The sequence below is a fragment of the Trichomonas vaginalis genome, chromosome V (genome assembly GCF_026262505.1).
Source record: "Trichomonas vaginalis G3 chromosome V, whole genome shotgun sequence".
Taxonomy (NCBI): Eukaryota; Parabasalia; order Trichomonadida; family Trichomonadidae; genus Trichomonas; species Trichomonas vaginalis.
This window is the reverse complement of record NC_067207.1, coordinates 31,644,197-31,664,664: the sequence shown is the minus strand read 5'-3', so window position 1 is coordinate 31,664,664 and position 20,468 is coordinate 31,644,197. Positions and strand designations below refer to the sequence as shown.

Genomic DNA, 20,468 nt, shown 5'->3' with positions numbered 1-20,468 from the left:
GAGGCGGTGATCTTGAATCACTACCTCATAAGGTTCAGTTTCATATAAAATTTGTTGCAATTTGTTATTCTTTTGCAATTATTTCTTATAAGATTTTACATCTTTTAGCGGGGAATGTTTGTTATCATGTATATATTATAAATATCTACACGATAACGAACATTCCTCGCTAAATTGCTGAGAAACTTTGAGGAAATGTCGAACAATTTCCTCAAAGTTTCTCAGATTTATATAGATCACTAGAGTCCCCTAGGCACTGATTCTGGTTCAGTACCTAGGAGGCTCTAGTTCTCTAACGAACTGATAAAATGTTTTTAAATTTTTGGATATTGCTACCTGTGAAGCACTGACTTCAAGTCAGTACCTCACAGGTAGCAATTACATTGAAATATGGGAGAAACTTTGTCCGAATGTTAAACTATTCGGACAAAGTTTCTCCCATTTGTAGTGGAGATGGAAGGCTTTGAGGTATATTATATTAATGTATACCCCAAAGCCTTCCATCTCCACTTGAAAGTTCCAAAACTTTGGGTTAATAGTTTGCAATTAACCCAAAGTTTTGGAACTTTCTAGAAGGAATTGCAGGGTAAGAGGTACATATTCATACTATGTACCTCTTACCCTCCAATTCCTTCCTTAACATAAACAAATTTGGAGTTAATTGTTTGCAATTAACTCCGGGTTTGTTGACCTCCAAATGAAAATGAAAGGGTAAGAGGTATATAGTGACCCTATATGCCTCTTACCCTTTCATTCTCATTAATTATGGGAGAAACTTTGGCCGAATGTTAAATTATTCGACCAAAGTTTCTCCCATTTTTTGAAGGGATTGGAGGCTATGAGATACTGATGCAATGTCAGTACCTCATGGCCTCCGATTCCATCCTGAAACTGATCAAAGTGGACCTTACATGCATTTGAAATTTGCCATGTAAAGTCCACTTTTTGAGAGAGAGGATTTGACTGCGTCAAATCCTCTTTTTCGTTTACGAGACTCAAGCGAAATATCTCAAAGAATTCGCGGATAGGAGAAATAAAAAAAAACCACAGTGTCGATCACGTTAATGGCCTTGAAATACGTTTAAATGATGAACGATCTTCATTGAACGTAAGTTTACAAATGCTATTTACAATACTCACATTAGAGGCCTATAATCCCGAAGATATTAATGATGTATTTAAATTGTTTCATATTGAAAATGATGATGTTTACACAGATGTCCTCAGATTCATGGAAATTCTTCTACGAATGGGCAGATCAGTCAGGGTTTCTCCAGGACAGTTCTATCAGGATCTCGATTTCCGTGAACAGGGCGATCCAAGGCTGTTTATCACACATTTCTTCAGCCCAGATCTATGCGGTATTGTATATCTTGATGAAAATAACACTGTTCAACTTGTCAAAATGTTGAAACTGCCAGATGACGGAGATTTTAAAGGTTTCATTAAGGAAAAGAAAATTATTAAGATGAGCAAATATTTGTTCATAAGAAGCAATCAACAATCCCAAGATGCGCAACCCAACATATTGGAGTTTTCCGATGGTAGCATTTATATTCGTTTTGCTATCATTTCATTAGAAATTGCAAGAAATGGATCACCATATTTTAAATTTTATAGAAGATTGGATCTTGAAGGTAAATTTGTAAGAATTACAAATCAATGGGTACGCGAGATGGACAAAGAAAATGCAATCGGAAATCAGTTTATTTCTTTATATGTGAAAGGTAATGATCATAATGAATAAATGTATTTGTATCAAAGTTTTTTTTTGGAAATAAAGTTAAGTAAGCTAATTGAGTAATGGATATGATATCCATGTATATGGATATCATTAGTTATTAGAATGGAATGGATTGTTTAAAATAGGAGATTTTACATAATAGAATTTAAAGGAATTTGGATTTAAATGAGTGTATTGTGGACTCTTGTCGGTCACAGTGTCTCATTCCGGGAGACATTCAGAGGCAATGTCTCCCAGAATGAGACAATCTTCTGCAATCAGAATGTGATTGCAAAACTTTGAGCGACAAGAGTGTATTGTGCACTCTTGTCGGTCAAAGTTCCGCATTCAAGTTATGAATGGGGAACTTGATATCATTCTGGGAGACATGCAGTGACAATGTCTCCCGAAATGAGACACTGTGACCGACAAGAGTGCACAATACACTTAATGTTTTCAAATTTTCAGATTTAAATTTAATCTTTATTTTCATCATCATTGATAGTCTTGTTCCTTTATACAGTTATAATAAATTATCGTCAGATTCTAATATTTAAGATTCTTACTACTCAATTCAATATAATTATGTTAGTCACTCATATTCAGGAGAATAATTTAAAAATCTATAGCTCATATTTTGATAGTTATATATTTAGATGATATATATTGCAATTCCGGTTTCAACACGATCAAATGCCAAACCAAGACAAAATATATATGAATTTTCAAAATATCGATTTACATTAGAATCTATATCTAATTTTATCAATACACAAGTAGTGAATGTTCAATACATCTTTGAGCAACGTGAATAGCACAATTTTATAGGATTATTAGTTGATTATATAAAATATAAGCCAAATCGAATCTGCTGTATAGTACTTTAGTTTATCATTGAATGTTAAATGTGTTCATATAAATATTTGAGTCAGATATCGCATTTTCTAATTTCAAAATTTATCTCATGAGTTAGTATCTCTAAGTTGTGTACTGTGGCACTGCGCGCCTCCGTACACCACTTAGCGGTTTTGACACTTTACGAAACCGGTAACGTATATTTTACAACACAACCATAACACCAACTTAACCTTAAATATTTACAAAACCATCTGACACATAAACGACTTCACTAATGACTTCACTAACGACTTCACTAACGAATTCCCTACCGTCCTCACTAAATAAAAATAACCTTATTTTTATTTTTTTTAAATTTTTTATTTCATTACAAAGACATGTCTGACTACATTTACTATGACTCTTTCCCAGAACGTTTCCGTGAACTATTCAAAACTCAAGTAAAACTGAGAAACATGCATTTTAACAAAGACAGACCCATTGACGATGAAAGAAACCCTGAATATATTACAATCCCTTATGATGCTAAATTTATTGCATACATTCCTTATGGACGTAGAGGAACGAAAACTATTTCAACAATGACCAAAAATTATTTCTGGAGCGATGAAGAAAATTGCCTTATCTACATAAATGCATACTTAAATAAAGCTACATATTGTACAAAAGAAGGTTGGACTGGATTTGAGCTCTACATATACGACGACGATGGAAACAGACGTTGTGTATACCCATACGATAATGTGTACCATTGTTTTCATCAAGCATTAAACGAATACATAGTCAGTAAGGTCTCATTCCTGTTGAGTAGAAATGCTTTATTTTTGTTCTGTCATTTATAAAAAAATAAACTTAAAAATTAATGATATCACCACTCCCACACGTATGAAAACATAGCACAAAAATAAATTTAGGTGAAATCTCACCTCTTTTTTCACCCGGTTTTCACCCTGTTGAATTCATTGCTTTATAACTCTCTTCCTTGGTTTCTTTTTAGTTGCTTTCTTCACGTCTGTCTCCAACTTGACTGTCTTTCTTCTTCGTCCATAATGATACCAATTACTTCCACCAGTCAATGGGTCAAATGGTCGTTCATAAGGGTTTCCATACATTCCATAAGGTCCGTATGGATAAACCGCTGGTGGAGAAGAAACATTTTCTTTAGTTCCATCGAATCTATTTAAATGCATTGTTTCACCTTTCATCTGGTCATTAAAGTCTTTTGCGTGTTTTGCAAACTCATCGTCCGTTCCTAAAGCATTTTCTGACTCAGTCGCAACCAAATTGGATGCTTTATTTATGAGCCCTATTTTATTTAATCTTAACTTCTTTGCAACCCAGCCTCCAATCTTCCCTTTATTTGCATCTAATGTCTTCGAAACCCTTCCTCCACTCATTTTATTTACTGCGTCATAAGCTCCAAGTGCTTTTGCTCCAAATGCTAATGCTTTTGTTCCCATTGCGCCTAAAGCTGCCCAAGCTACCATTTACACCATATTAAAATCATCTCTCTTCAATATTATCTCATAAAAGTTCTCGTTACTGGAGAAAGTCAATGAAACATAAGCGTTCTCACGGGCTTCGCCCTCACCGCTTTGCGGTCTATCTAACTTCTTTCTTATATCATCTATACGCTTCAAAATGTCTGAACAATTGCTAACATCTTCTACAACAGTTATTTCATCATGAATGACCTTCAAAAACAAACTCATTTAATATGCTATTAAAATCATCTCAATAATGAGTCCATCCTTTCCGTCTTTGGGTAGCACAACATCTTTCATTGAAGAAGGTTCAACAAGTCTTATGTTAAACTTACTGACAAAGTTTGTTATACTATAATGCTTCGGCGGCGAATACATATAGTTTGAAAGACATAATATAGATTCTTCAGCAAATTCACTTATACTGGATTTTATAACAATGTTTTCACGAGACCAAATACCACCAATTGACAATCTTGTAAGCAATCCTGCTGAACCTTCTACTGTAAACGTCGATGGTAACATTCCACGAAGGTCATCTATTGACATCGTTGAGTCACTGAATTTAAATATTTTCTTAAAGCAATCGTCATTATCTAACCATGCAATAGCTTTGAAGTTTTCATTCGAATATACATCTGCTTCATTAAATGTAAAACCTGACTTCTTTGCAGAGATTGCTTTAAAATCTATTGAGTTTGTTTCAAAATTATATGCTATGGTAACTTCTGAAGGTAATGGATGTCCTTCCGCAGTCAGTTGTTCTCTCACTACCGTTTGAAGCTTTGTTAAAAACTTTCATGTCATCTCCTGTGTCTAGGTTCACATACACAGCAACAGGAAACTATCTTGCTTCTTTGTTTCATCATTATATCTCAAAACATTAAAGTTCTTCAATAATATTGTTCTTCCTGCTGGAATACTTCGAACCTGTCTGATTTCAATAGCTTTCTCACCTCCTACATACTCTACCCAGTGTCTTGGATATTCATAAGTATACTGACTTTCTTGAATTTTGGTTGGTTTCATCATAACATGTTCATAGTATATCTTTATACTCTTGTCAGTTAGACTCGGTGCTATGTTCTGAATATTTCTGACTTGCATTTTTAATGGAGATAAAATGAAGCATTTAATACATGACGTAGATGAAGACATGAATGAAACAGACAAACTTAACTTCTCTTATTCTTCCTTTCAGCAAAGATTATGATTCTGTTCAAATGGTGTGTATTTCTATTGTGGAAAGATGGGTTCAGGTAAGACATTTAACCTCATTCGTCATATACTCATAACAGAGCGTTTAGGAAACGACTCTTACTATGACCAAATCATTATATCAGCAACTTCAGACTCTATGGATTCAACAGCGAAAACATTTATGTCAAAAGTTCAAGCCTCTGTCGTTAAAGTTCCAGACAGTGAACTCATTGAATTTCTTCAACGTTACATTCGACGTAAGAGGAAATATTATGCCATCGTTGAATTTATACAGTCAGGAATGCAAAAGACTTCTGAGGAGATGGAAAGAATTATTGACAAACACCACTTACGTCAATACTCAGGAGTTTACGATATGAAACGACTTACAAACTACATTCTGTCAAAACTTTCAAAATACCCCTTCAAAAAATATCCATCAAACACTTTATTAGTTTGTGACGACTTCGCTGGAAAGGTTTTAGTTTCAAAGCCTGACTCACCATTAGCTAACATCATTACTAAAGTCAGACATTACCATTTAACTGTAGCAATACTTATGCAAACATGGAGGTTTTTAGCTTTAAACATAAAACGTCTCATAACTGACTTCGTTATCTTTCAGGGTTTCTCACGCTATGACATTGAACTCATTTGGAAACAGTCAGGTATAACATTACCTTTTGAAGAAATTTGGGAAGCATATAAGTCTCTCATCTCTCCTCGTTCATACCTTGAGATTCATATCATGACTAATACCATTAAAGTCAAAAATATTCCATGGGAACGACCAACATTGTTTTAAAGTTTAACCTTCAATTGACTGATGGTAAACAAATTCCATGCATCTCTGTCGCCATTTCTGTTAATATTTTTGCTGTCATTCATATCATCCACTTCCCCATCCGTTAGCTTTTGAGGATATGCGTTAGAATAGCTGTTCTTAAATGAAGGCTTTTCACCTTTGAGAGCATAAACTCTATAACTTTCTGCATACTTTATGTTTGAACCTCCTGAGCCATCATTGACATAAATTTTTATAGGCTTCCACCCTTTGTTCATGTTCCTGCTTCTTCCCTTAGCTCTTTTGTTCAGTAGTTCTACATCTTTATACACAGCTCCTGTCTCAGTGAATTCAACAATATTTTCATTCGTTAGCTTTACATTCAAACCCTTGTCGAGTATATTGTTCATTTCATACATATAAAAGGTTTTTATTCTATATGAAATGAGAAGCAAATCCATCTTAGCTGGTGCCGTTAATGTTCCAATTGAACCAACATCAAATGTTGACTCACGAACGACAAACAATATTGTCATAAAGAACTATAGTTCAGAGTGTTTGAAAGAAAAAGAACCAGAACTTAAGTCGGGACCTTCGGTCTTGGAGCATGGCGCCGTGAATTTAAACTCAGCTTCAAACGCTAACGCTACATCAGATGTTAAGTTAGAGTATCCACCACTGGACCAAATTCTTTCAAGAGAAGCCAACGACAATCCTTACACAAATGTTCAAACAAATCCTTCAGATAACGTAGACCATTACCTTCTTCAGTTATACCAAACAATTTTACTCAAAGACGATAAGAAGCTTTTGACAAATCTTATAAGTAAGAACCAAATAATTCTAACAAAGGAGGGCCTTGAAAATGTTATCTCACGAATAACAGGGAAACAATGTGTCATTGACTATCTCGACCCTGAAATCGAATGCTGTGGTCAAACTCCACTATTCATGAAAATAGGTAACATCCGCATCATTGAAACACCAGGAACTACAGGAGTTGAGTTTAAGTATAAATATTCGAATGAATATACAAAACTTTCAACAGAATATAAGCTTTGTTTGAAATATGTTTTAGTAAATTAAAGCAGTCAGGAGGGCTCTTTGAGCCCATCTTGGCGCTTTGCGCCGTCAGTCAAAAAATTTTCAAGTTAGCAATTTGTAATATCTATCCAAAACTTCTTCAACAGTATCGAACTCATCTTCATAATGCAAACCTAATCTTATTGACTTGGTGCAGTTTTCACTAACACAATATTTTTCTGTTCTCTTGACTGACATAACTAACTCATTTGTTTCATCAAACAGCAACAACCAAAGTTCATGACCTAATACATAACATTCATACTTTATATTTTTAGCTCTGAGTTCTCTTGTAAGCTGTTGCATTTAATATTTTCTAAAAAGTCAACTTCAACAGTCATTCGCACTGGTGCCTTCAGTTCTACAGGCTCTCCTTGAAAGTCAACAAGTCTGAATTGCATGTCTTTCAAATTATGAGAACTAATGCGAACCCATTTACCTAAATGAGTTGCTATGACAGGAACGTTTGGAATGAACATTGAATTTACTTCATAACAGAAGGATTTATATTCTACTGAACCTTTACTATTAACTCCTGAAATGCCTGTGACATTAGCTATTTTAGACTCAATGTATAAACAATTACCATAACATACATATGGAACAGATTTCATCTCAATCGTTTTGTCAACACTTTTCAAAGGAAATGTCATATGGTATGCACCCAAAAGAAGTTGTACTCTATGACTCATTCTTGGTATCTTAAACTCCTTCGCATAACTGAACTTCAAAACTCCTGCAATAAGTTTAACATTCATTAAGTTTTCTTCGTTATCCTTGTTTATTGTAGTATTTATGAGAGCATTTAACACTCCAGCTAATGTTTCCATCTTATATTCTACATTATTGTGAAATCTTATTTCGTGCTTCTTTCCATCTATTTCAATCTCCATGAAATCTGTTTCATCTGTTATAACGAATGAAGCGATAGTATTGAAGTCAACCATTCTGAATGCAAGCGCCTCATTCTGTAGACCTAAGTTTGTTTGTAGCTTTACTGTCCCGTATTCGTTTGGGTCTGTACTTTGCAAATAGAACAACATTTTATTCTCATTAAAATATGAGTATAGCTGCATATGCGTATGAAGCTGACAGAGCTAAACGTTTATATTTTGGTCAATACTCTCTCACACTTACTGACAAATATATTGTTATCACTGATGGAAATACTGAGAAATACATAACATGGAAGGACTATGAAAAGTTTGACCCTATTTTAACTCCATGTACTATGCCGTTTATAAAGGACGGTGAAATTATTGAAAAAGATAATACAACCGTATATAGGTCTGTTTATGAAGCATTAGAATATATGTTGAATCATAACCCAAAAAGATTTGACCCAAGCACTACACCATGTGCAATGCCTTTTATTAAGGACGGTGAAATCGTAAGAGTTCCGGATTCAACGGTTTACACAGCTGTTCAAAACAGTTTACAAAACATTTTAGCGAATATCTTTAATTCAGAAACTACAGAAATAAAATTACCATATATAACAGATGCTAAAGAAATTAAATCAAAAACGACAACATTATTTACGTCACTTAATGATTTAATGACTTATATCATTAATATATTTCTGCACCAACTACAGCATTTGATCCAAACTCGACGGTTTGCAGTGTACCTTTCATAAATGACAGTTCATTAATTACTTTAAGGGATTCGACAGTAAATGAATCATTAAAGGCGTCATTAATGAAAATCATTGATTTTAATTCATTCACGAATACATATAATTCATTCATTAATGTTTCATATGCTTCTAAAGAAGGTGAGCCAAAAACTATTGATAAAGCGGTGTATGAAATAAAAGCATCAACGACGAAATTGAATTCGTTAACTTTTGACGGTGATAGTTTCGTTAATGACATAACATCGGGGAAAACAATTTTAACGAAAGAATACTTAAAATCTCATGTTAGTGAGTTCGTTGAAATTGAAAAAGAAGGTGGAATTAAGTTCGATCCACTGAATTTCATTTTCAGCTTAGCGAATGCGGGTGTTAGTTTCGCTGAATGGACAACTATACAGAGTGAAATAAATGCAATATGGACGTTTTTGGGGTCAAAAGCGGGAATGGGTGAGCTTGTAAATGCTGCAAGAACATTAGGTGAAACAGGAAATTTTGTAGATGGTTTTAAAAAGACTTGTTTCAAATGTTTTAACAAACACAAAGAAATTTATTTAGATATACCGTACATAACGGACGGATTTTCGAACAGATAGCAACAAACCCTCCGGTTATGGCTGCGTTGATGATGGTTAGAGATATAAAACTACGTAACGACGGGAACGAAGAACATGAACAACAGGATACTGGTCGGGTTATTCGAGACATTAAAAACGTGTATCTGAAGTTATTGATTTATTTAGAGGAGTTAATGATTCAATTTCAAAACATTCTATAACCCTCGATGAAGAGAATAAATTAACAGATTATATATTCGTCATTATTGCAGAATTAATGAAGAGAATAAATGAAAAAGGAATTGGTGATATCATTAATGTCAGCGATGTAATGATGAAAAGAAATTTTGACTCATTATTTACAGAACCGAAAACAGAATATAGTCTTTATGACGTAATTACTGAATTAATGAAAAAGATTAATGATAATAAGAGTTCTGGCGGAAGAGTTGAATTAGAAGTGAATGATGTTAATGAGAAATTAGCCGAAAAAGCAGCCAAAAATGAGCTTTTAGCTCTGAGTGATAAAGTCAAGAACCACGTTCATTATATAACTTCAGACGAACAGATTATAACGGACTACCATGGATATTTAACACAGGATGAACAAATAAGCACTGAAGATGTTAATGAAAGAAGATATAAATACATTCGTGCTAAAGGTTATGACATAAGCTGTACTGTACATTATGACACGGGTAAAGCGCTAGAAGCATTTAGTTATAACGATGAAATTTATGCCTCTACTTTCTCTGTTAATGGTGTATTAGTTGAACCAAGATTTACTTTGAGAGTTAAGTCAAAAATAACGTTTGAAGATGCTATTAAAAGTAAAGCTGACAAAGATGAACTTGAAGCAATGAACAAAGTTTTGAAATCTCATAAACACAACATCTCCGATATAAATGAACTTCAAGCTACATTAGACAGTAAAGCCGACAAGAACCATACACATGAATCCTTCACTACTGTTAGAGCAGACGACATAATATTGAACTATACCCTTGGTTCAAGTGCACCTTTAGAGAATCCAAGTACAAGCGTAAAGATACACTAAACAATTTAGATAACAGATGTATGAACATTGAAGGTCATGCCAGAAACTTTGAAAACATGAACTACCAGCAATGTTAGATAAGAAAGCTGACAAAGAACATACACATAAATCCTTCACTACTGTTAGAGCAGACGACATAATATTGAACTATGATTTGGTTCAAGTGCACCTTTAAGAATCCGAGTACAAGCGTAAAAGATACTCTTAACAATTTAGATAACAGTTGCAGGAATATCGAAGGTCATGCCAGAAACTTTGAAGCATATGAACTACCAGCAATGTTAGATAAGAAAGCAGACAAACAGAGCTTCAAACATTAAAAGACTGAAATACTTCAAACATTATATCCTATAGGCTCTATTTATACGTCAATGAACTCAACAAATCCAGAAACAGTTTTAGGTTTTGGTACGTGAAGCAGATTGTAGATAATTCTTATACTGTGCTAACTCTTCAAAGCAAACAGGAGGTTCGAAGAAAATTAAAGAAGCAAACCTTCCACCGCACACTCATACAAGAACTACAAACACAACAGGTAATCATTCACATTCAATAACAAAAATGTTGTACATCAAACAAAAATAAACCCTTACGACTACTTTTTACCAATTTACTCCAACACTCCTGACGCATACCAATTTGACACTCTCATTCAAAGCAGAAAAGGAGGACATAAACCATTCCTCATCTTCATTAATGTTAACACTCGTAAAACATATGCATATCCAATGAGGAATAAAGGAACTCGTGAAGTGTTAAGAGTTTTACAAAAGTTTGTAGCAGAACATAGCCCAAGTACTTTAACATCAGACCAAGACAGTGCATACCTCAGCAATGAAATCACAGATTTTCTCATTAAGCATAACATAACTCACTACACTACTGAAGACCATAACCATAACATATTCGGCATCATAAACCGCTTCATAAGAACGCTCAGAGATTTAAACCAAGAGCGAGACTTTACCGAAGAAACAATAAAACATTTTCTCGAAGTATATAATTCCTCAACACATTCTACAACAGGACATACACCAAATTCAATGACACAACAACAAGAAGAAAAGTATATACAAAAGAAACGAAGCCAAACACAAAATATCAGAAATTCAACACAATTTACCCTCATTCCTGGTACAAAAGTTCGTGTAGTTCTTGACGACAAACCGTTGACAAAGAAACGTTTAAGGTTAAGTAGAAACTATTATATCGTAGACTCTACGCAGTGTAATGGATATCTTATAAAAGCTGCTGACGACTCTATTGCGTTTTACCCTCGACATAAATTAGTTGAAAGTAGTAATGGCAAACTTGCTGAAACCATTGACGAAGCAAAGCGAGGAGTGGTTATTGAAATACTTGGCTATAACATAAACGATGGCACTTATAAAGTAAGATATGAAGGAGGCGTTGAAGATGTTATACCATCTAAGAACTTGAGAGAGTCAAAGCCAACACATCTGGGACCATTAGAGCGGGAGTACTGGAAAGACAAAATAAGCCAGAAAGAATAAGAAAATTCTTCTAAACTTTTTCATTAGATGTAAATCAGACATGAATGAGAACAATCATGATATCATTAATGGTACCATTTATTTTTGTCATAAATTTACACCAAAAATATATTTTAGGTGAAGAGGTGAGATCTCACCCGTTTTTTTCACCTCTTTTTTCACCCTCGCCGCTTAGCGGCTCAGATTGCTTTAGCTTTCTCGTGAATTTTCATGAATTTCCTTAAGATAGAAAAATAAAGTTAGTTTTATTTTTTATTTATTTTTTTATTTTGTATAAAAGATATGATTTCAACAATCGGCACAACAACAATTCAAGCCACGAACGGCGGACTCTGTCCACAACTACAGCACCAAACTCGCTAGTCATGAATCCTACGTCAATGTTGGTAGAGATGAAAAGCTTTATTCCTTCTTCATATACTTTTGAAACAGAAATCCAGAAGATAAAGCAAGAACTTTTAACAAGTAATTTAGACTGTAGTGCGAAAGATGAAACAAATGAACAGTATCTTTATGAAATGAGAGACCTCATCGACCATTTGCCTAAACTACCTGAAATTCAGCAGCAAAAACTAACTATTCCTGAATTCGACGAAATTGAAGTCAAAGCAACTGACTCAGTAGAAATTAAGAAATTCATACGTAAAGTAAATTATGAATTCTTTGGTTTTCATTGCAACCATAAAGTTATGGACAAAGATTGCGACATGGTTTATAAAAAATTTCTGACCTTTACAAATCCGAAGAATTTAAGACATACGATAACTTTGTTTCATTAGTTGCAAAATGTGTATGGCAGATAAGAGATAAAGATAGAAGAGGTAAGGTATGGAATGAACAGATAAAACCAGCAGCTTTTGAGTTAAAGAAAACCATTGACGCCTTAGTTGTTCTAGCTGGTTTTATTTCAATGTATAACGCAAAAACGATGCCGCGATGTTCAAAATGTAAAGCAGCAATAAGAAAATATAACTACTCAGTCAAAGAGATAGAAAGAATGCGAAACGACTATGCAGACTTAAAGAAAGAAGCAGAAAAGCCAGCAGAAGATAAAATGGATATGTTGACATTTCTTAATAAAAACTATCCAACAGCAGAAGATTTCCTTCTGTCTGACGTCAAGAAGAAATATAAAGAAACTTTCGGCATTGTTAAAACATTCGATGTACTAAAAGAAGAAATAGAAGCTACGAAATTGTTTAGGATTTCAAATATACATCGTACAATTCATGTAAAACGCTTGTGAAAAAAGAGGTGAAAAAACAGGTGAGATCTCACCTCTTCACCTCAACATTATTTTTATTGAATTCAGCACAAAATAATGAATTTCATTAGTTATTTTGTATGTAAAGACAGTAATGTCAAACATTGAGTTTGAAACAGTTAGAAAGATAGACAATGACACCAAAGTGGTTAGACCCAGTTGTTGGATATAACTTCATAACATATGGTTCATTCGATACGGAACGTTGCAGTGAAGGCTTACTTTACATCGTTCAGAAACCGAAGGACTTCAACACAAAAAGATATAAGATAGGAAGGACATATAATATAACTCAAAGATATGACAGTACAGTCAATAGAGTCAAGGTTGTGTTTGTTAATGATATGAGAGCTGCTGAAACAGAACTGCTTGAAGTTTTTGAGAAAATGTATGGTGCTCCCACGAAAGGTAAAGAAACGTTTGAAGTAGATGAGATAGATAAAGCTATAAAATTATTTGACGAAGTTGCTGAAAAATACATGTAAAGCGTTTATTTTTGGTCTTTTGTGAAAGTCAGAAAATAAAGTTAGTTTTATTTTTATTTATTTTTTTTATTTTGTATGTAAAGACAGTAATGACAACATCAGAGAACACAACAACAGTTATAGTCCATGAAGCTATAAATGAAGAATACGAATACATACAATATAACAAACAACTTCGCCTCATTCGTTCGGTCAAAGATGACATGTACCAAATGCAAAGTATAATGAACGCTCTTCGTTCTACAAAGCAAGCATATCATTGGTTTGAAAACCAACAGACAAAAGAACTTTTAGAAGAATTTCCTCATATGATTGCTTCCCTCGGAAAACCGAGAGAAGAGATTCCGTATGAAAATCGCAAGAATTTGGCTCCTGGTTTGAAAGGTTATTATGTTCATAGACTTTTAGTAAACGCTGTAGCAATGTGGGCTTCACCTCGTTATGCTTGTTATATTTTCATGATGTTAGATGAACTATATAAAGCAGAACGTGGAGAGATGGAAAAGAAACTTCAAGCAAAAGATGAAGTCATTGAATCCAAAGACAAAAGCATACAGAAAAGAATACCGCGTTCGGTACCAAAAGGAAAGGAAAAGAGTTATAAGTATATGATATATACTGAAGAGTTGGAGAAAGAAGAAGATAAAGATGTGGTTATGTTGCATTTAGTCAGAAGAAACAACAAGAGCTTTTATGACTTAGCTAAAATATATAAATCTGACAGAAACTGGTTCTATCGTGAAAACTTACCGATTTCAATGACACCGAATGAGCAAATAAAGGAAATTGTCAAAAATACTCTTCCTCAAACACACTATGACATCAAAGGTTGCACAATACTTACATTCAAAGAAGACTTAACATTACTGAAGGAAAAAATAACAGAATATTTCGATAACTTCAAAGAGGAAGAATAAAAAAAATCTAAGCTAATTTTATTTTTTTATAAAATTTTATCTCATATGAAAGAACATGAATTTAGAATATTCGGAACTCATGACAGAAGAAGAGAACGAACAACATGTAAAAGATTATGCAAAATTTCTGAAGACATACAAAGCATTTAAACAATATCTAAATGCTTCTAAAGATTATGCAAAATTTCTGAAGGTATATAAAGCTTATGAAAAAGCGTATGAAAAGTTTATACATTGGGGAATTGTTGTAAAATATCGATATGAAGACTAACCAAAAATATATTTTTGCTTAAATAGCTTCAGGGTCTATTTCTTCAACCATTTCACTTCCTTCGTCAATGTCAATAGAAGCTTCTTCAACCTTTGGTAAGAATTTCTGTATAACATCTTTGTTCGTTATTGTCTTCAGAGATGAAGGATAATATTTCACATTTGTTTCACCCTTCTTATATTCTTTCTGTTCGGAAAGATTTAAAGCAATACTGAAGAAGTCAATGTTAGAGTTCTTTATGACAGTATAATGAGTATCTTTGACATTCACGAAGAAACTCTTTTGTTTCAAAACTACTGCTAACTCTTGTGAAGTATAACGTTTGCGGTCAATGACGATAGCTAATGGTCTGACATACTGACCAAACTTAGATTCTTTCACAAACTTCTTGTTAAAGATAACATTAACATTTGAAGCATTATTGAACTCATTCTTGATGGCAGTAGCGAGAGCATTGTATGAAAAGAACTTGCAATCTTGCATGTGTTTCATTAAAATAAAAATATTAAATTATTTTGAAAAATAACTTTAAAAAATCTAATCTAATTTTTTCAAAAAATATTTTTTTTATTTCCTACTAAAGATGTATCGGAAGTTGTCTAAGTTAGAACACTCGGAAATAAAACAACTTCTAACAGAAGCTAACATAGAAGTAGCAAAACATTACGCAACAAACAAAAAAGCACTCGCTGACTTCATTAAAGACTATAATGGTGCAATAAGTTATGATAGAATTCATGAGTTCATAAAGCCGCAACGCGGCGAGGACGAAGTCCATGCAAGAGCATTTCCTTTAAATGACATTGCTATTGACTTATATCATAGACGTTCAGTACCACATGAAGTAAGAAGAGAAATGTATGACATAACAAATGCAAACGTTGGTAAAACACGAAAGAGAGACAACACACTGAAACAACAGAGAAGAGAGATGTTTAAAAGTGCTATAGAACAAGTTCGCAAAGCTAACGATGTCATTCGTTCCATTGACGACAAACCAAAAGAAGGTGAGAGATGGTTAAAGAAAGATGAAGAGAATAGGAAGAGAAATGTGAAGTCAGGCAATAGATTCATTGACTTTAACATCGAAGCTTTAGATGAACCAAACAGAGACTACTTACACAAACATTTCGGTAAGATTTTCATGAGACTCTTAGAGAAAATTAAAATAAACTCACAACAGAGATGGATGGTATGTTATAAACTTGGTGGAAAGTATGAATGTTCTACGTTAAACCTCAATAATATTGGAACATTACTACATCAGCTCTTGAAGGAGAACTTTATATCAGAGATAGAAGCAAATGCTGCAGGTATTGTTGAAATGCACTATGACTTCTTCTTGACAAACATAAAGAATCTTACCGAAATAAAGATGTATGATTTAACAGAATATGAAGGCTTAACGATGTCAGATGTAAAGAAAGGCAAACCAAAAAAGAGACCATATAGAGATGAAAGCACACTGACAAATGACCAGAAAGCAATTTTGGAAGCTCTTAAGCAAACAGGAAACCCAGCACTTATAGAAAGCTTTTGGAAAGATAATGGTGAAAAGAAGTTTTATAAGAAGAGAAGCGGTCAGTTCTGGAAGTATCTTTGCACATTACCTATAAATCTTGAACGCTACCAAATTTTCAATGAATTGAACAAAAGAACTGCAGCACTTATGACAGAAGACAATTGTTTCGTTTATGCTTGCATTCAGGCTGGAGTAGATGGAGAGACTATTGACCACATGAGAGAAGTCATTCGTGTTAGAGACTTTCCTCAAAGTAAAGTACAAGAAATTTCTGACGCAACAGGTATAGCATTTAATGTTACCATTGGTTATTTCAATGACTCAAGACATAATGAAATAAAGAGATACATACCAAAAGAATGTGAAACTGTTAGAACTATTGACTTACTTCTTGTTGAAGACCACTACATGCTAAATGAAAGATTACCAATGACAACATATTTCATTCGCAACTATATAGAAATCTTGGAGGAGTGTGGTGGAATGAACATTGAGAAACAAATGAAGATTTATACAAAGAGAGAAGATAAATATGTAGTTCGTTATGATAGAACAACACCGTTATGGGATGTTATGAAAACATTGTGGGAGTGCAAATATTTCGAACCTATTTCTTATGGAGAACTTTTCACATATACGACTGACTTATATAAACAGAACCTTGCACCATTTAAAGATTTGACATATGCTCCAAAGTATTGTGTACAACTGAAGAAGAAAGCCGAGTCAAAAGAAGTAAATAAAGCTAAATGTAAGTTCATTCCTGAGCATGTTTTCTTTGCTGACTTTGAGTGTAGCACAGACGGCTTTCATAAAGCCTTTAACATTTGTTATGACAGTGAAGATGGTTCAGTGAGTGAAAGCATTTGGGGTCAGAACTGTGCAACAGAATTTTTGGAACGACTTCCTGACAAGAGTTTAATATATTTCCATAACCTCAGTTATGATATAAACTTCATCTTAAGACACATGACAGAAGTGAAAGGAACTCCCATCATTAAAGGTTCACGAACAATGCAAATAACTGGCTTATATAAAGGAAGGGCAATTATTATAAAAGACTCTTACAGTGTTATAAATAAGAAGCTTAAACTATTTCCTGCTATGTTTAACTTACAAACAGGACCGAAAGAAGTATTTCCATACAACTACTACAGCAGTACTTTGTTAGCAAATGACAACAGAACTGGTGTCATTTCTGAAGCATGTAAGTTTATCCGGGATGCAGATACATTCATGAAAAACATAGATTCCATCAAAGGTTGCAGAATAGATGAGAACCACTTCGACTTAGAAAAGTATAGCACATTTTATTGCAAACAAGATGTAAGAATTTTAAGAGAAGGTTTTGTTAAGTTCCGCAATGACATATTGAAAGAATTTGATTTAAACGTTTATGACTACGTTAGCATTTGTTCAATCGCTAACAAATTGTTTGAGAACAGAGTGTACTTCCCGAATGGAAATTTATATGACCTCTCAAATAAACCAAGAGAATTTATTTCACGCTGTATTCAAGGTGGAAGATGTATGCTGTCAGATAACATTAAACAAAAGAGCGAAAAGAAACTCATTGCTGACTTCGACGCTGTTTCATTATATCCATCCGCTATAGCAAGACTTTATACTTTAGAATGTATTCCAAAGGTTATGAAGAAAGAAATGTTAAGCACAGAGTATCTCATGAGACATTTATTCGATGACGACCAAAAGGAACCCATTGGTGAAAAGTTTATGTCTGGCTTCTTTGTTCTCATTAAGATAACAGAGATTGGAATACATAGACACTTTCCTTTAATAGTTTGTGACCCTGAACTAAATCCAGAACTTAACGTTCCCAGAAGTTCAAACACTTGCTGTTTAATGTATGTTGACCATATAACATTACAAGACCTCATAAAATATCAAGGTGTCAAATGTGAAGTGTTGCAAGGATACTATTACGATGGAAACAGAGATATTAGAATAAGAGATGAAGTAAAGAAGTTGTTTGAGTTAAGGTTAAAGTATAAGAAAGAAGGAAATCCTTTGCAAGAAAATATAAAGCTCATTCTGAACAGTATTTATGGCAAAACTATTCTATCTCCTATTGAGTCAAAAATAACCATAGTAAATGACAAAGATGCTATAAGATATGCCATCAGAAACTACAACCATATAGTGAAGTTCGAAGGTTTGGATGGTTCAGATAAAACTATTTTCAAGCTAACGAAAAGCATTTGCAGACACTTTAACTTCTGTCCACTTGGTGTTAACATTCTGTCTATGTCGAAGAGAATAATGTGTGAAGTATTCTGTACTGCTGAGGACTTAGGAATGGACATCTTTTATAGCGATACGGACAGTATGCATCTCTACAATGAAGATATCCCTCGTTTAGCTGAAGAGTTTGAGAAACGTTATGGAAGAGTTCTCATTGGTAAAAACCTTGGTCAATTTCATAGCGACTTTGCAGAAATCACAAAAGATAAACAAAGTTTAGCATACAAGTCAATATTTTGTGGAAAGAAGACTTACATAGACTTACTCACGAATGATTTAAATGAAGTTGCATTTCACTGCAGAATGAAAGGCGTGAAGCAAGATGTTATTGCTTTAACCGCTAATGAAATGTTTCCTGACTCTGTTCAGTGTTTCTATGATGAAGATAAAGGTTTAATGGTTCCGCAAGGAACATATGACAAAGACTCTGAGTTCAGTTTAATGAAACTTTACAAAGCACTTCATGATGGTCAAGAGATTGGATTTGACTTATGTAAGTCTTCTAGTCCTTGCTTTGCTGAAAAGTTTAACTTCTCAATAACGACTAAAACAAGCTTTATTCGTAAGTTGAAGTTCTGAGGTCATTTATTTTTGTCAGCAATGAGGTCATTCGTGATAAAAATAAGCCGCTAGCGGCAAGGGCGAAGCCCATGTGGTCATTTACAATACTGCGATGGTAGAGTTTAAGAGTTGTGCTTCAATGTAGAGACAGTCCTTATGGTCTGGAGGTAAGAACACTGGGCAGTTATGGTCATGAGTGGAGAACATGTCTATCCAAAACTCACGATTGAAGCCAGTTAATTTATAGTATTTAGGATTTGGCAGTGGTGTAGTTCTTGTATGACCAATGAACTCATTTTCAACTCCCTTACTTAAGTTTGAATATAATATAGCTTGCTTTCTATCCAAATGCCAGGTGTTACAATCTTTGAAAATTCATTTTTCCTCGGAAGCATTGCATCATAATTGAAAACATTCTTGAAATCATCACTTGGTTCAGAGATTTGAAATCTTATACGTAATGGATTTTCTTTCTCTTTAGCGACTTCATTGAATGGTGAGAATACAACAAACTGACAGTCATGAGTTCCATCTTCATTTTCATTAAATTCATAATGAAAGTCTATAAGTTGTGGCTGACTACCTTCTTCTTTCAGTTGTGCAAGAAACTCACGTAAAGGCTGTAAAGTTTGTACTTCAATGTTAAACTTTTTCTCGAACATTTCATTAAATGAAATCATACATTGTTGCAATGTTGTATCGTCTTTAAAGTATTTGTATATGTGAATGTTTTGGGCGCTTAAAGACTGTTCGTCATTTTCTATCTCGACTTGAAGTATAAATCAACCTTTCTGAAAGCACGTGTTATATACATAGATGTTATGCCAATGTACTTCTCTTCATTTATGTTCACAATCCAGTCTGTTGGAAACTTAAACGTTACTCTGTTCCCCTTTATTTTGACGTCAGGGTTTTCACTACTGAACGCAACAGATAAAGGTATTTGTCTATACATTTAATTCGGATAAAAATAAACCATTTACTCTTTCTTTGCTTCAGCTTCTTTAGCTTTTGCTTCAGCTTCTTTAGCTTTTGCTTCAGCTTCTTCTCTAGCTTTCTTCGCCAGCAAACGTGGGTTCTTCTGTCTTCCAGCAGCTAATGCAGCAAGTTGTTTTTCACTAAGTTTTCTCTTTGGTCTCTCTGGCTTTTGTTCTTGTTTTTGTTCCTTCAGTTCGGATAAAATTTGCTCACGAATTTCTTTCTTCAATGTTTCAACATCTATGACCCCTTGGGTCTTGTCCGTAGGGCTTGTCTGAGTCATTTGACTGCAGATAAAAAACAAAATTAAAA

The 20,468-nt window shown here is 33.9% G+C and overlaps 12 protein-coding genes and 5 pseudogenes across 17 annotated transcripts, besides 2 other annotated features; 11 read left to right on the top strand and 6 right to left on the bottom strand.

Annotated features, from left to right (window-relative positions):
* Positions 1-998: part of a mobile genetic element that runs on past the window's edge.
* A 251-nt stretch (positions 999-1,249) lies between these two features.
* TVAGG3_0438780 (DNA binding) lies at positions 1,250-1,747 on the top strand (the record flags this gene model as incomplete). Its single annotated transcript, XM_051234128.1, has 1 exon — positions 1,250-1,747. One exon carries the CDS (start codon positions 1,250-1,252, stop codon positions 1,745-1,747), a length of 498 nt encoding a protein of 165 aa, XP_051103858.1.
* Positions 1,748-2,690: 943 nt separating this feature from the next.
* Positions 2,691-20,468: part of a mobile genetic element that runs on past the window's edge.
* On the top strand, positions 2,959-3,423 carry TVAGG3_0438770 (uncharacterized protein; the record flags this gene model as incomplete). Its single annotated transcript, XM_001328229.1, has 1 exon — positions 2,959-3,423. The coding sequence occupies one exon, from the start codon at positions 2,959-2,961 to the stop codon at positions 3,421-3,423; it is 465 nt and encodes a 154-aa protein (XP_001328264.1).
* TVAGG3_0438760 (protein of unknown function, DUF4107 family) lies at positions 3,692-4,041 on the bottom strand (the record flags this gene model as incomplete). Its single annotated transcript, XM_001328230.2, has 1 exon — positions 3,692-4,041. A coding segment is annotated over one exon (350 nt), but the record flags the coding sequence as incomplete, so codon positions are not given.
* On the bottom strand, positions 4,297-5,172 carry TVAGG3_0438750 (annotated as a pseudogene). The gene has a single exon. A coding segment is annotated over exon 1 (876 nt).
* Positions 5,222-6,070, top strand: TVAGG3_0438740 (annotated as a pseudogene). Its single transcript has one exon. A coding segment is annotated over exon 1 (849 nt).
* Positions 6,494-7,135, top strand: TVAGG3_0438730 (uncharacterized protein; the record flags this gene model as incomplete). The annotated part of the gene is made up of 1 exon (XM_051234127.1): positions 6,494-7,135. The coding sequence occupies one exon, from the start codon at positions 6,494-6,496 to the stop codon at positions 7,133-7,135; it is 642 nt and encodes a 213-aa protein (XP_051103857.1).
* Positions 7,399-7,962, bottom strand: TVAGG3_0438720 (uncharacterized protein; the record flags this gene model as incomplete). Its single annotated transcript, XM_051234126.1, has 1 exon — positions 7,399-7,962. The coding sequence occupies one exon, from the start codon at positions 7,960-7,962 to the stop codon at positions 7,399-7,401; it is 564 nt and encodes a 187-aa protein (XP_051103856.1).
* On the top strand, positions 9,735-10,811 carry TVAGG3_0438710 (annotated as a pseudogene). The gene has a single exon. A coding segment is annotated over exon 1 (1,077 nt).
* On the top strand, positions 11,426-11,862 carry TVAGG3_0438700 (integrase core domain containing protein family; the record flags this gene model as incomplete). Its single annotated transcript, XM_051234125.1, has 1 exon — positions 11,426-11,862. A coding segment is annotated over one exon (437 nt), but the record flags the coding sequence as incomplete, so codon positions are not given.
* TVAGG3_0438690 lies at positions 12,179-13,139 on the top strand (annotated as a pseudogene). The gene has a single exon. A coding segment is annotated over exon 1 (961 nt).
* On the top strand, positions 13,295-13,645 carry TVAGG3_0438680 (organellar and viral DNA polymerase type B; the record flags this gene model as incomplete). The annotated part of the gene is made up of 1 exon (XM_051234124.1): positions 13,295-13,645. The coding sequence occupies one exon, from the start codon at positions 13,295-13,297 to the stop codon at positions 13,643-13,645; it is 351 nt and encodes a 116-aa protein (XP_051103854.1).
* Positions 13,735-14,295, top strand: TVAGG3_0438670 (KilA, N-terminal/APSES-type HTH, DNA-binding family; the record flags this gene model as incomplete). The annotated part of the gene is made up of 1 exon (XM_051234123.1): positions 13,735-14,295. A coding segment is annotated over one exon (561 nt), but the record flags the coding sequence as incomplete, so codon positions are not given.
* TVAGG3_0438660 (uncharacterized protein) lies at positions 14,852-15,325 on the bottom strand (the record flags this gene model as incomplete). The annotated part of the gene is made up of 1 exon (XM_051234122.1): positions 14,852-15,325. The coding sequence occupies one exon, from the start codon at positions 15,323-15,325 to the stop codon at positions 14,852-14,854; it is 474 nt and encodes a 157-aa protein (XP_051103852.1).
* TVAGG3_0438650 (organellar and viral DNA polymerase type B) lies at positions 16,209-17,271 on the top strand (the record flags this gene model as incomplete). The annotated part of the gene is made up of 1 exon (XM_051234121.1): positions 16,209-17,271. A coding segment is annotated over one exon (1,063 nt), but the record flags the coding sequence as incomplete, so codon positions are not given.
* TVAGG3_0438640 (organellar and viral DNA polymerase type B) lies at positions 18,219-19,053 on the top strand (the record flags this gene model as incomplete). The annotated part of the gene is made up of 1 exon (XM_051234120.1): positions 18,219-19,053. A coding segment is annotated over one exon (835 nt), but the record flags the coding sequence as incomplete, so codon positions are not given.
* TVAGG3_0438630 lies at positions 19,281-20,133 on the bottom strand (annotated as a pseudogene). Its single transcript has one exon. A coding segment is annotated over exon 1 (853 nt).
* TVAGG3_0438620 (uncharacterized protein) lies at positions 20,158-20,439 on the bottom strand (the record flags this gene model as incomplete). The annotated part of the gene is made up of 1 exon (XM_051234119.1): positions 20,158-20,439. One exon carries the CDS (start codon positions 20,437-20,439, stop codon positions 20,158-20,160), a length of 282 nt encoding a protein of 93 aa, XP_051103849.1.